At 39.0% G+C, this 14,751-nt stretch overlaps 3 protein-coding genes across 6 annotated transcripts in view; 2 read left to right on the forward strand and 1 right to left on the reverse strand.

Annotated features, from left to right (window-relative positions):
- Positions 1-53: 53 nt before the first annotated feature.
- dorip1 (dopamine receptor interacting protein 1) lies at positions 54-4,175 on the forward strand. Of its 2 annotated transcripts, none has more exons than XM_008399475.2 (5): positions 54-446; positions 650-1,174; positions 1,251-1,340; positions 1,428-1,565; positions 1,997-4,175. In XM_008399475.2, the coding sequence occupies exons 1-5, from the start codon at positions 361-363 to the stop codon at positions 2,178-2,180; spliced, it is 1,023 nt and encodes a 340-aa protein (XP_008397697.1). In that variant the 5' UTR covers positions 54-360; the 3' UTR covers positions 2,181-4,175. The 2 variants fall into 2 exon arrangements, with proteins under 2 accessions (XP_008397697.1, XP_008397698.1); XM_008399476.2 differs by having other exon boundaries at positions 56-446; positions 1,431-1,565.
- On the reverse strand, positions 2,518-12,790 carry klhl28 (kelch like family member 28). The gene is made up of 6 exons (XM_008399477.2): positions 12,646-12,790; positions 11,695-11,955; positions 10,981-11,618; positions 10,091-10,534; positions 7,995-8,203; positions 2,518-7,911 (listed from the first exon to the last, which is right to left on the reverse strand). The coding sequence occupies exons 2-6, from the start codon at positions 11,953-11,955 to the stop codon at positions 7,748-7,750; spliced, it is 1,716 nt and encodes a 571-aa protein (XP_008397699.1). The 5' UTR covers positions 12,646-12,790; the 3' UTR covers positions 2,518-7,747.
- Positions 12,791-14,004: 1,214 nt separating this feature from the next.
- The window catches only part of togaram1 (TOG array regulator of axonemal microtubules 1), a 17,912-nt gene continuing 17,165 nt past the window's right edge, over positions 14,005-14,751 (forward strand). Inside the window, exon 1 of one of the 3 annotated variants that reach the window (XM_017302542.1) lies at positions 14,005-14,313. The gene's annotated coding sequence lies outside the window, so the exon portion shown is untranslated. The remainder of the gene's footprint in view (positions 14,314-14,751) is intronic. The other 2 variants (XM_008399480.2, XM_017302541.1) reach the window with 2 other exon arrangements.

Below are 14,751 nucleotides of genomic sequence, written 5' to 3' on the forward strand. Positions count from 1 at the left end.
ATTAGGGCGTGGCTGACGTAATTCCTACAAGCGAATAAAATACCTAACTAAATACACTAGAACTTTCTTCCAACCAATAGCGATCCGATATTTCTCTTTTCTCTCAGAAGACTGAACTAGTGTAACTCCGCAGAAGGTCACCAGAGGGCAGTACCGTGTTTACACATGATTATAATGAATATAGTCAGAAAAGCCTCAGTGTTTATGTAGGTCAAATGAAGTGCGCGCTGCTTTATTTGGGATCCATTTGGAGACGACAACTCTGAAATATCGGCAGAAAGTGCGAGAAAATACCATTAAGAGCTTCTTATTTTATCGAGCTTCAAGTGTGACGGGAGACATGACGAAAGACGGAAAGCTATGGAGAGTAGATTCAGTGGCGTTTTGAACGACATCGAGGAGCTCTCGCGACTCTCAAACACTCAGAACAATTTCCACACCGAAAGGTAAGTTGAATAAGGAGTCGCAATGCTTAAATTAGCAGGTTTCTAATCGTCCTACTAGTCCATGGAGGCTGGATGTTGCACGTACTACTCTCTGTTTACGTCAGTGCTAAACTAGCCGAGAGGGTCGATCCAGACCCATCAATTGAGCATCTATTCACTTAACACTGAGGCTATCTAAATTCGTCTGGATTATGTTTGTTCAGGTCTAAAACGCTTTTTGAGGAGATTCGAGCCTCCATAAACAACAATGACGAAGAGGATCGCTCCTTCTGGAGGCCTGTGCTCCCTTGGGGGGGCGTTTTCACAATCAAGGCAGGGCGCAAGGCCATATCCTGCATCCCTCTGTACGTGGAGGTACAACTGAAAAACACATGCACCATCGATGGCTTCCTCATGATCCTGTATGTGATCCTGCGAGACAACCAGGGCTTCCACAGGGAGCTGGCCGTCTTCCTGGGAAAGCAGTTCGTGGAGCATTTCCTCTACTTGATGGATTCCTGTGACTACACCACAGTGAAGATGCTGTGGATCTGGAACAGGATGTCTAAGAGACAGTACCGCTCAGAGATCCATCAGGCAGCGATGGAGATCGACCTGTTTGGGAACGAGCACGAGAACTTCACGGAGAACCTGGAGAACCTCATGTCTACCACTCAGGAGAGCCTGTGCACCAACCGTGACTGTCCGGGTCGCTTTCAGAAGGTCAAGAAAACCACCATCAACATCAGGTACCTCAGGTCCAGCAAAAGATTAGAAAACATAATTGTTTTGCTATTATGCTCATCTTTTCACCTTTCCCTCCAGCCCTCCCCATGAGCTTCCTCACAAAGACCCGATCCAGTCAGCGGTGGATGAATTCTTCAGCCCCAAACTCCTACTCTGCTCAGAGCTAGGGTAAGACACTATGGTAAGACATTTTTGCTGTTTTAAGATTCATTGCTGCAATATTTAACCCATCTGACAGGTTGAATATCTTCTTAGCAGATGTGATGGCTTGAGGGAGTTTTCTCAAAGGGTTTTCTGCCACGGACCCCCAGCCTTTGTGATCCTTAACATGCAGCAGTGGAGGTCAGAGGATCTGTCTTATGTACCTTACCACCTGGCTCTTTGTCAACACAGGTATGAAGCAGTGCAGGATTGTGCATAACTGTGAACTGGAATAAAAATAATGCATGTTTTTAAAAAAATATTTTAAATGTTCATGCATCCTTATTTAGCTCCCCTGAGTCAATCATTTCAGAGACGGGTGTTTTTGGGTATGTCTCAGCTAGGTTTTCACAGCTATGTACTGATATTTTTTGTCCATTGTTTGCAAAATGGCTTGCAGTCAATCTGATTGACGGATTGTGAACACTGGTTCTCCAGTGTGAAAATCCAGGTGAATGAAAGTATTATTAGAACAATGCACATTCAGTTAATGCAATACACATCTTGAAACTTGCAAACGCATGCGTAAAACATTAAGTAAAGATCCATGGTAGTAGTTGCTCTACAGGCCTTTCAGCTTATGTTAGGACAAAAAAAAATCTGATGTATATCTCTTCCCTTAGATACTTACTAGAGGGCGCCACACTCTTCAACATGGAAGAGCATCACTACTCGGCAGCTTTCCAGATAGACGGTTGCTGGATGCACTATGACGGTCTGAGAAGCGATAATCTGATCCTGTTGCATAAGCCCCCGGAGCTCCTGCTGCTTTCCTCCTTGGTCTACATCCGTGCATCTGACAAGTGACCAGTTGGACACAGTGAAGCACTTGAGTGAACACATCAAACATCCAGTGTTTTTTTTTTCCAGCATTATTCCTGTTTTTGCCATTTAACATCTGTTATGTATTTTTTTTTAATCTTTTGTGAATAATTCATGGTCTTAGTATACTTAATATGCTAGAAGACAGTTGTTCGTGTTCTGTTTCAGCTGATTGCTTACTCCAAACATGCTGATAATTATACATTTTATGGAGGCATGCTTGGAATCCAAGAGTACAGTGGACTATAATAGTTCTGGGTTGATATGCAGCGGATCCTAAAAGTGTACACATTTCTTTTTTAAATGTTTTTTTTTTGTAAAAAAAAAAAAAAAGATGATTATTTTTAATGTTTTTCCACCTTCAGCTGGATGTATATCCTGCACAATTCAACTGAAAAACAAACAAATCTGTTTGCAGAAAAAAAAACTAGATGCAAAATTTTAAACTGAAACTTTGCTGATTTAACTTTTGACTCAGTTTCAGCATTCAGCATCCTTTCTTAAGTACCTATCTGTATCCCACAACCAAAGCTTAGTAATATTACCCCACTATATTACAAAGGTTCTCAGTCTTTTAAGTTATGAAAATACCTCTTGTCCACAGATGCTTCAGATGACCATTATGATGCTGAATAATAAAATCCATACTCATCTTGAGTGTTTTGAGTCAAAGTTGACTCGTACAACTCCTCACTAATTCATTCAGCATGATTTAAAAGCCCTAATTCTGTCTTAAAGTTTTCCTACTGCATGATCTCTTCTGGCGATGTCTAGCATTGCTTTTGTGCCAAGCTTTTTGCATCTTCTGGAGTTGTAGCCAGATTATCTTTAATTTGAGTTAATCTAATTTACTATTACTAATGGCAGTTGTAAACACAAAGACTGATTGGTGAAATTCGTCAAAAGGCGGTTCAAGAAATGGTAGGACAAAGATGGACAAATTTATTGCCACTGAGACCTTTTTGTTAGTTTCTACCCAACAGATGTATGTTTTTTTATTGTCTTTTACAGAAAGTATCTATTTGAAGGTGCAAAACAAATTTTTAAACTACTTATTGTAGTTTCATTCTTAAACAAATAAAACTTGACATTTTAATAGCGGGCGTGTAAATTCCTGAGATTTGTTGCCTGTTAATAAACCCTCTGTTCATTCTATAAACCAGTAAGTAAAACAGTTTTAGCATTTCTTACATGACTCAATCTCAGCATATTCCTTAAAAAAAAAAAGAGGGCTTACAACTATGATTTTTTTAATATATAACTTGGGGGTTCTCCAGCACAAGTTTAATGTTCTGATTTAAGCACATCAACCCTTATCTAAAAATTTAACTGGTGCTCTAATTACACTGTGGCATAAAAGAAACCTCTTTTTTTTTAAGCTGTTAAAGTTTTTACTCATAAGTGTGGATGCTAAAACACAACGTCAGTTAAGTGGTATGAATTGTTTTTATGTTTCTTGCAGAAATGTTTGTTGGATTGATTTGGGCTTTCATGGCATGAAGCGTTAAGCAAATCCATGCTGAAATGCTCCCATCTCAGCAGTTTTGCAGCTTCCATGTCAGATATTTAGATTTTTTTTAATCCTCTAATTACTGTTATCACATAGTGCCTCTGTCAAGAAAGCTCAGACATTATTTTTTTTCCCCTGCAGATATTGTCTTAATATAAATAAAAATATTTTTGAACACATCTGCTTTAGATTTGTGTTCTCTGAAACATGCATATGAATCTAACAAAACAATATGCAGCCATGGCTTTTTTTTTTTTTTTTTTAAGGCAGGCATTTATTTTAATCTGGGTACTGCACCACACAAACTAAGATGTATGTAAAATGTCTTCAAACAAAACGTGAAAAGCTACAGTTTTCGTTATACGCGATGTTATCTTTGACTTCCAGCATTAATCCACAGGATATTAAGAAAAAAAAAAAGTTGAGACTCCAGATACACTGTGAGAAATGGTTAAAAAAAAAAAAAAAAAGAGAAGCAGAGTGGTCGTTTTGGCTAACACTGACATCAGTTTCACGGGAGTTTTCTTCCTCTCAGACACAAATGGAAGGACTGGCAGCCGAATGCAGACTTAAGGTCGTTAAAAAGTCATCCATCTGCTTTCTTTGTACAAGCACTTTGGTGAGAGTGATGGCAGAGGGGGAAAAAAAGCAAGATGTTGGTTAGGCCTTAACAAAAATGCATACATACTCCCTTCTTTTTGATTCACATTTGCAGATTTTCCATTACTTTTTCTTCCAAAATGCATTACAATAGCAGTCAGCATTTCGTATGGGAAGAAACAGACAAACAAAAAAAGTAAGAAAATTGATGCTCAATCAGTCATGGCAGCAGAAATTAATTTCAATTAATGTAGAGAGGTGAACAAAACTTATTTTGCATTGGACTACAAAAACTAGATTAAACAATGAGTAGGAATGGGCTGGTTGCAGGTGTATAAAGGTTTAAGAAGGTTTTAGTTTCAACAATGTTAAACCTTTCTAGTATAGCTTCCCCTGCCCTACTTGTTGCTGCATACTGCTGTCTAGATGTCTGAAAGAAGGATCAGATGCAAGAAAGAGAAATTTCCCCTTGTAAAAATCACAATCTGTGTGTGGTAACTGAAGGAGAACCAATCACTCAACGTTCAAAAAGAAGCAGGGGGTATGTGGTTTTTTTTCTTTTGTGTTTCCACAACTGAAATAAGATTTTATCAAATTCTGTTTGGAACATGTACTCAGCCATCCTTTTGAACAGTGCCACCCTGGGCCAAGAGCCATAATCTCTCAAACACTGATACTGAAGCAGCCAATTATGTTACAAATATCAGCTTCTTATACTTCTGCTACTCTATAAGAAATAGAAGAGCAAAAAAGTAGGAATAACTCTTCCATTTTAAAGAAAATCTCTAGTATTTTGCTATATTTTTTGTTGTGAACTTTTTTTTTTTTGCTTAAATACCATGAATCATTAATCAAGGTTAGCATCTCGATCCTTGCCTAAAGAAAGTATAAATAAATATAAACATTGTCATAGAATTACAAACTGGTTGCTTACAAATTCAATTCAATTCATTGGAAAATACATATGTAAATAAGGAACTAATTGGGAACAATTGGACAAATTTGCAAAGTAAATGACATTGTAACATTTCATCCAACAACAAAAATTTCACAGAAGAAAAAAAAGCAAAGTGGCAAAGTCTGTAGTGTACCTCAATGTGGTAAAATCTAACCTGTTTTACTTTAGCCCATCATCTACAATAAACTGTAACCTAAAAGAACACATCCCATGTACAAGACCAAAATGACAAAGGGTCAAAGGTTCCCTCAGATGCTCCATTAATGTTAATGTCTGTTACAGCAATGTGAGATGCCTTGGCTTTTTAAAGAGACAAACACAAAACATTTTCAGTCGAAAGAGAAAAAAAAACAAGTCTTATTGCATCATCTAAATGCCATTAGCTTAAAAAAAAAAGAAAAGAAAAAAAAAACAGGTAATCAAATGACAATATGTGTCAAATATTTTGGTAAGTGCAATGCAGAGAGCTTGGTTAAAAGTTGTGCAAACACCAGCACACGCAAAGTGACTAGACTTAAAAATGAACAGTGACTCAGCAAAACGGCACACACCTACTCTCCCTATTAGAGGGGAGCTCTGCTGCTTAATGTGTTGCAATATTTCTCTTGAGGATGGGTGGTGGGATGGGGGACAACTTGGCCTGAGTTGGCTTGCACAACTGTGGTGCTTCGTCTTCGAAAGCCACGACATGAAAGAAAGCAACACTAACAGGTGCGTTTAAAAAAATTGAGTGTTTCATTTCAATAATCCTAAAGGATAAAGGCTATTTAGATTTATTACATACAGAGTGATGTATTCAAGTGTTTAGTTTAAATAGCATGGCAGGTAAGAAAACTTTTTTTAGGATGTGTTGTGGCCCAAAGAACCATGAGAAAATTGCTGACTTGACTGATAGTCACTGACCCCCTCCACAAGAAGAGTAAGTCACAAAAGGTGATTGGTAAAGATGCTGGCTGTTTCTATACCCATAAGGGTGCGCATGTTAATGGAAAGTTAAGTGGAGGGAAAAATGTGATGGAAAAGGGTCCACAGGGAACTGTACCAATTTTTTCAGAGCGCTATCCTGTTTTACTAGTTTTATGGAGATCCAATTTATTTTCCAGGAAGGCTTACCTTCACACAACTACTGATTGGTTATACTACAAACTAAATGAATGCATGGATATAATTAAATATTCATGAATATAACTGACGCACTTCAGATATATCACTCTGTGGGTAATAACTCCATAAAGTTAAAAAAATAATAATAATTTCGAATAATTTTTTTTATGATATTCCAGTTTTTAAAACATGCACCTATACAAGAAAAAAAAAATAGCATTTTCTTTCCCTTTTTATCTAAACTTATTTTATTGCCTGGTGAGGGGCCATTTAGGATGTCATGCCCATAAAGCAGATTGCTAGCATCAAATGTAAAAATGACCTGGAGATTAAGCATACACTGACTAGAACATGTGCAGCAACCTAGACAAACAGCTAAGTCCTGAATCCTAAATATAGCACCAGTTAATATTGTGGACAAAATTGGCTGAGACACGTTTCAACCATTATAGAGACAAGTGCGTGCATGACCTGACCTTTAAAATTTGTTGATTTTTTTTTTTTTTTATGAAATAATGGAGGATGACGCAGAAACGCGTAGGAGACAAACTAAGGGGGAAACTCCTCCCTCTCGAGTGAATCAAATCACACACACATTCGCACACACATTAGTGACCCAGTGCAGATAAACATTTACAGGCAATGCACTAGAGGATATATTTATCTATATATTTCATTTATACTATTTACAAAAGAGAAAGGCAGCCCTTTGAGGAAAATATAAAGTTTCTAAGTTTGCTCTTTTTTCTTCCTGTGAAGCACTGATTTGGATGCAGAACTCGTCGCCTCACTGAGCTCGAGAATTAGTTCTACACGCGGACAAGTAACAAAAAACAAAAAAACATAAACGGATTCATCCGACATGCACATACCCCCTCGTGCATACACGCCAACAACCACAGGTTCGCACAAAGACACAAGCAAACTGCAGTGTTCTATAAAACTGTAACATAGTTCTGAATGCAGCTGTAAATCTTAAGCATTAAACGTACTGACGTGTAAAATAGAGGACATAAATGTCAGCTAATGTAACAAAAATTTCCTACAGCCCCCTGGGACATGGCTCGAAGTTCTCGTAGTGGTCCGGCAGCACTCGTATCCAAGGTGCCTGCGCCATCATCCATCCAGACATCTTCCTCCCTTCCCTCTGCTGCACAACCTTTACGCTTTTAAATCTCTGCAGCGAGACTGGGATCCCCTCCATCCAACCAGCCAGCTATTTGTGCACACCCAGCCACCCAAGCAAGCACTCAGATGTTCTTTCAGGTGTGCATTTGCTCCTGGAGAACGAATGTGGGGAAAACAGGAGAGCAGGTAACAAAAAAGAAAAGTTTTCTTTCAGAAATTGTTTTACTGAGTCCTAGCTGAACGGGCCATTGGTCAAAGGGCAGTCAGACCAAAATTGCAACGGCAGTACATCATGCCGCTGGAGTCCAACCAGCTGTCTGAGATGGGGTCGTAGCGTTGGACAGTGTTCAGGTAAGACGACCCGGAGTGCCCTCCTACTACATAGAGGTAGTTGTCCACAATGGCAGAACCAACACCTGCAAGAAGAATGGTCCATTACATCAGGAGAACAGCAGTGAATTGAAGCGCCACCAAGAAAACCGTTTATTTAAAAACCTACCAGTACGAGGTTCGTTCATTGGCCGACAGGCCGTCCACTGGTTCTGATGGGGGTCGTACCTCTCGATACTGGACAGGTGGGACACTCCGTTGTGCCCACCCACCACAAATATGAAGCCGAGCATGACACCGACACCAAAGTTGATCCTCTTGTCTGCCATGGGGGCTACCATTTCCCAGGCGTCCTTGCTGGGGTCGTACCTCTCCACACTGAAAACAGACCAAACGCAGTAAGAAAATACCAGAACAGGGTCTGACTTAAATGATGAAATTCCCTCCATAGTGCTTGCCAGTTTTATGGCTTTTACATGCCATTCATTTTAAAATGATAACATCTATGGCAGCCACCACAATTAACAGCAATTGTGGTGTTAATTGTGGTTGTTATTATTAACCACAATAAACAGACATAAAGACAACATTTGCCCCATTTATTTTTGCTAAGGCAATAGTTTTTTCTGTGCTGCGACAAATCTTTTGCCAGTACTAAAAAAATAATAAAAAGTCAAACTTCACCACATAGTTAAAAAAAAAGTAATTTATAAAATAAAATGTACATCTTAAGTCTGTTTCCTAGATTTATTACCAGACAATTACACAAATATACATGCCACACACTATTTAGTTTCTTAATTGCTCTGTATTCATGTTTTACTCACAAAATTATGTTCTTTTTTTTATATCGACTGTAACTTGATTTTGTATGAAAGCATTGTCGTTTTCCAACCTTACCATGCACTTAACCACTGCATATCACTTCATTTGTCACCATTTTTAAAATAATATAATTTTGTCCTTAATGCTAGGGTTCTTACAGCTGAACTAACTCCAATCAGGTCCTCCATTTCAAAATCCATAATAGACTTGTCAAATCTGAATTTGGTCATCAATCAATCAATCAATCAAATTTTATTTGTATAGCACATTTCAGCAGCAAGGCATTTCAAAGTGCTTTACATAATTAAAATAAAAACAGAAATAATCAGTGAGAAAGAGATCCAACGCCAACCACAGATTCCATAACGTCCAGTTTAGATGACAAAGTTAAAAACACATTTATGTTACAAATGTTGGGATTAAAAAACAAAATAAACAGCAATTATGAATTCCATTATTTATCTGTAATACTGACTATGTATTACTTTAGCATGTAAATTGCAAGTATAACACTTTGCACTATTTTAGTATTGCAGTCCAAACAGTCCTTTGCAATACAAATATAGCACAGACTGATATTGCGACAACACTAAATCACTATGTCACGCAGCCTGTCAATTCGATTTTCCTCAAATGCAAAAAGAGAGAACTGAAATTTTATGTATCCAATTCAGCAGTTTTCTAACACAAGGCAGTTTATACAACTACAACTGCAGAAAGTAAAGTTAACCAATAATGAGGCAATACTCTTACAAGAGTAAGAAAGTCCTGACAAAGTTGACCAAGAGAACATTGGGAATCTGGGATTGTTTTGCAGCTCAGTTAAAAGGACATACAAACCACAAGGGCCTGAGGAAAATGTTCCCAAAGGTTCTCTGTCCAAACACATTCTCCTGCAGGGCTTTGGGTGTCAAGGAAACAAGCAACTGGGATTCAGCTGCAGGGTGATCAACAACACAAATGCAGGCACCCTCTCCATGAGACATCTCCAACACTTCTGTAAAAATCCTCTCTCCACTTATTAACAAGCTAGTGAGAGTTTTCTCAGCAACACTTGATATCCTTCACATAATTGCAAGCTCTATTTATAATCCAGCAAGATCATAAGAAAAAAAAGCAGCTCAGGAAGTCTAAAAATCATCGATGAGACCAAAGATCAGACCATGACCGGTCCAGAGACTCCAGTCACATGTCAACAGTAGATAACAGGCAAACAGTCTTTTTATCCTGATTTTGTTTAGGAGATTCGAAAAGGGATCAAACCTGTAAAGTAATGTTGCTCAGAAAGATACCCCAGAGCACTAAGCTGAACAGCTTTAAGTTAAAAAGCTGAACAACCTTTTAACAAGTGCAAGTAAGTAACACAAATCAGCAACTTCATAGAGTCTGACAACACTTTTCAACAAGTTTCTCAGATTTGTGTTGTACTCCAATCGTTACCTGTTCATGTGTGCTGGGCCATACCCTCCAATAGCATAGATCATGCCATCCAACACAGCCGTGGCAAAGCAGCTGCGGGACTTTGTCATGGGTGCCACCGGTTGCCACTCCTTCAGCTTGGGGACGTATTTCTCAACAGACTGCAGGTAGTACTGGCCGTCATAGCCTCCCAAAGCGTACAGCTCTCCAGCCTGGACCACCACCCCAAGTGTGCTGCGACACTCGGCCATGTGCTCCACCGAGGACCACGTGTTGCTTTCGGGGTCCCAGGCCTCCACCGTGCTCTCGTGCCTCCGGTAGCTGATGCCCTGCCTCATGTGCGTGGCGATGCCTCCCACCACGTACACTTTATGGTCCAGCACGGCCACTCCAAACTCGTACCGGGGGACGCTGAGAGGGGCCAGTCCGATCCACGAGTCAGTCTGAGGGAAATACATTTCCATGCTGGAAGAAGGAAAGATGTGAAAATCACTTAAAAACTACACGAAAATTTGAAACCAAGAAGCATCAATAAAGTGTGAACCCATTTTTTTTTTTTTTTTGGCTTGATCGGCCCACTCTGACGATTAGCAGGTCAAATCCAGAAAAATCTATTTTTTTTTCTAATCATTAAATATATCAAAAATAATGTAACATTCAGAATTGTTTTCTCTTCGATGCATTAAGAAAGAACACCTATGCTAATCAGAAAGGTTAAGTACATGTCATTTATGATTAAATGGGAAGTCTTGTGATCACCTTATTTTCTGTTGAATTCAAAACTACTACCTCTATCAAAAGAACCTGCAGATTTTTAAAAAATAAGTTTCAGTTGTAAGAAAAAAAAAAAATCAAAATCTCAATCAGTCAATTCAGTGCAGCTCTAATTTGAAAGAGCAAGCAATGATTACCTTTCTAGTGTGGCAAACAGTCCAGCCTTGCCTCCTACTGCAAGCAGCACCTTGGGGGCACACCTGGGCCTCGCTGACAACACAGTCTGATAAGAAAGTCTGTGCTCAGGCATAAAATGATATTTAAGGGCCTCGTTTAGCAGGTGTTTGCATGCATGGTCGTCTCGTATAAGGTGGTTGGCTTCATATAGGCGAGTGAGGAATTTGACGCTGAGAAGTGGAAGGCGAACACAGTGTAACAACTGAGCGAGATGCTGCTGTCTCTCTGTTACGTCATATTTGATCCATGATTCCAAAGCGTAAAACACGGTCTCCTCCGTGTCTACCTTAAGACAGTCGTTAGAAACTATTTCATCCAGCTCCGCTCTCGTCAGTTCAAAAAACTCCTCCGTCTGACAGACCTCTTCAAAGTTCTCACAGATAAACTTAGTAGCAGCCAGGCACAGGTCATGGCAGCCATATGTCTCTGCGAAGCGGGAGATCCCTATACAGTTCCCAGCATCCAGCTGGCTTTCTAAGAAGGAACAGCACTCCTTAAGTACAAGCTTAACCTGGAGTAAATTGGCAGCCGGCAGCAGGGATTCAACTGTTTCCTGGGAGATAAACACCGTTCCCGTGTATGCGTACTCCACAATGGCCTATGGGAAAACAAAATGTTAGTGAAACAATATAACAACCACTAGTACAGTTACTGTCTGCTGGATCTAAGCGTACCTGCAAAGCAGCCTCATCAATGCACTGGAACTCCACCTCGGAAGTCTCCTTTTCCGAGAGGTTACCTGTAAACATGGCCTTGAAGTAGGGGCTGATGCTGGCCAACACAACTTTGTGGGCATGGATCTTGGCATCACCCACTCGGAGAACAATGTCACACAGTTCGTGATCCTGCCGCAGGAGCTGGAGACCCTGCAGCAGCTGCTCCGAGTGAGGCCGTGTGAGACTTGCAAACATATAGGACTGGTCCTGCTGGTCCATCTGGAAACATGAACCCAGAAATCACTGCAGTGCATGTGATGTGGGCATGGTTAAGGCCTTTGTGTGTCACTTGAAGCTCTAGCTAATTAGAAAAATGCCGTCTTTACATTTGTTTTGAAGTAGCACAGTATTTATTTTCCTCAAGCCAAAGCAAATAAGCATTATCCTCTAAATCCAGTGCTAACACTGCTCTAAGACAACCAAAACGTATTACCTAGAAAGTGCGAACAACTGGACACAAGTAAATCCCAATCACCAGCTGTCAGAGGTGAGTGTTTAAGCTACATGACAGATTACAGGAATGCAAAAGTAATGTAAATAATTAGGGCCTATCTTTGTGTTTTTAACGGGAGATGCCACTTAATCAAAACTCGCTAGCAACCTAGCAATAAAGAAGCAAACATAGTCAACACAATAAAATCAGGCTAAGAGAACGGTTTATTTTAAACGATTTCTTTCTCTGCAATGAATACAGGTTTATCGACTGGCTTTGATCTGAGCAAAAAAAATTGGGTACTAATAAATTTTAGCATCATTGCATTGCAGGTTAGCCGCTAAAAATAAACACGGATTTATGTGCTGGCTGCATCACTGATTAATATACAGTAACATGGCTGACAGATACAAAACGAGACCAAACCAACTGGTTTTAGGAAAAATGTGTATTTTGTTAAAATAGGAGAACCAAACCTGTATTATATGGTGCGTGCAGATAGCGACCGAATATGCGGTAGCGACGGCAGACCACAGGAAGGCTAACAAGAAAACAACCGACTGCCAACCAACCTAGCCACAAAGCTAAAAGACGAGCACTCACAATGACGAGCTACCAGGACTGAACACCCACTTCCGTTGCCTTTCATAATAAAATCCCACGGAATTTATTCTTAATAAAATTCAAAACAAAATAATTGTATTTTATTCTGAAATACTAACAAAAAATGTATTGATTATAAGCAACATTAACAATTAAATAAACATTAAAGTATTAGGTTCGAGAAAAAAAATGTAATGTATAATATTAAATAAATTATTACTACATGCTATTTCAATGTTGTAAAAATATGTTTCTCTGAATACAGTACTGCCAAATCTCTGCAGAGACCGCATTGTTGATAATTTTATGTAGGTCTTAACAACTTCTGTCTTCTTGACATTACTTTATCTCAACATAAGACTCATAAGTTGAAATCGCCGTGTAGAAAAATACATGTAAAATTTCGTTAATATATTAAGATAAATGTGCATCTATTTTTAGTGTATTGAGGACATGTATTTAAAGATTTAATTGTGGCACTTCTAAATATTTATGGCATTTTTTTATTTCAATATTTATTTTTCTTGTCTGTGTTCTAAGGATAAAATGCATTTTTATAACATATTTAAATATGCAAAAAGTTGTTTGTTAGCACTCTCCTAAAAATATACTCTTTTTTAAAAAAATTACACATTTAAATATGTGGCTGTTATGATGACAAGCATGCACGTCGACATTTAAATATGGTTCCGATTTAAATGCTTACGAAAAACCAGGCCTAAACTAACATTTAAAGAACTATTTCTATTTGTATTAGTAAGATCAAATTTTATAATCACAAACAAATTATTTAAAAAATAATTTTGTTTTTTTCGCAGTGCAAATATTTTACCACCCATCACCCGCATACATTTTAATCTTCAAGAATTTGGTTTAGTAGTAGAATATTTGCTATGACCAAATATGTAAACTAAAAGAAATTAATGTGAAAAACAAATCAGAGTGGCAGAAAGTGTGCAATTAAATGTTTATCATTAAATTAACTGATAAACCTAATCATTAGGTAATTAATTAACTCATAATCAGGTCTACCAGTTAAAACGTAGAAATTTGAGGGTTGAACTTTAAATAAATCCGCATTTTTCTTTTATTTTCTAAATAAGAACTTTTTCTCTCTGTCTCTCTCTCTCTCTCTCTCTCTCTCTCTCGTGTTTCGTTTCCATTGCCTAACTGTGCTCCTTTTGATCTTCATCCTTCTGTAGCTCTGTTATGGTGATGACGATGATGATGATGATGCTTCCGCCTGGAGGAGCCAGGACTCCAACTCGCGTCACCATGGAAGCACTCAGTTTGCGACATGCATTCGCCATTTTGCTGCCTCGGTGTGTGTATGTGTGATTGTGTGTGTGTGTGTGGGCTCCTCTAAGGCTGGATACCTTCATAGCTTCCAAACATTCAACTCTTCAGCCAGCGGAGGAAATATCCACATTTACTAACAGAACTGTCGCCGCTGCAGCATGACACGAAGAGGCTGGACGTCGAAGCAGTAGATAGTTTTGCGTTGGGTTAACGAAGAGGAGGAGGGCCAGCAGAAATGTAAGGTCTGTTTTCTTTCTAACTTTGCTCGCCCAGATACTCCGCACCTAACACGGTCAAATTAAGCGGAGTGGCATGTTAGCTACGCTTTGCTTCGGTGCTAACTGATGACCCTGGGTAACGGTAACATGTAGTAAAACATTTATTACTTAGCATAAAGCGGGTAAGTCCTCCACTAGAGGCATTTGTAAGTACATAATGTTAAACTGGCTATGTGTAATTAGATACATTAGCAGCAAACAGTGTTTCAACCACTGCGCTCCGTAGCTACCCAGAGCCACAAGTGTTTGTGTTCATTTTTTAAAATTTAGCAGGATCCTTCATGCCTTAACGGGACAATATTGTGGGTTTTTGGTTAAAGCCTGCTTCCATGTGTTAAAGCCTGTACTGTTCCCGTGGTGCCTGTCTGATCATTTTGCTGTTTTCTTTGACAGTTCTTTATC

Source organism: Poecilia reticulata, linkage group LG22, assembly GCF_000633615.1.
Source record: "Poecilia reticulata strain Guanapo linkage group LG22, Guppy_female_1.0+MT, whole genome shotgun sequence".
Lineage (NCBI taxonomy): Eukaryota > Metazoa > Chordata > Actinopteri > Cyprinodontiformes > Poeciliidae > Poecilia > Poecilia reticulata.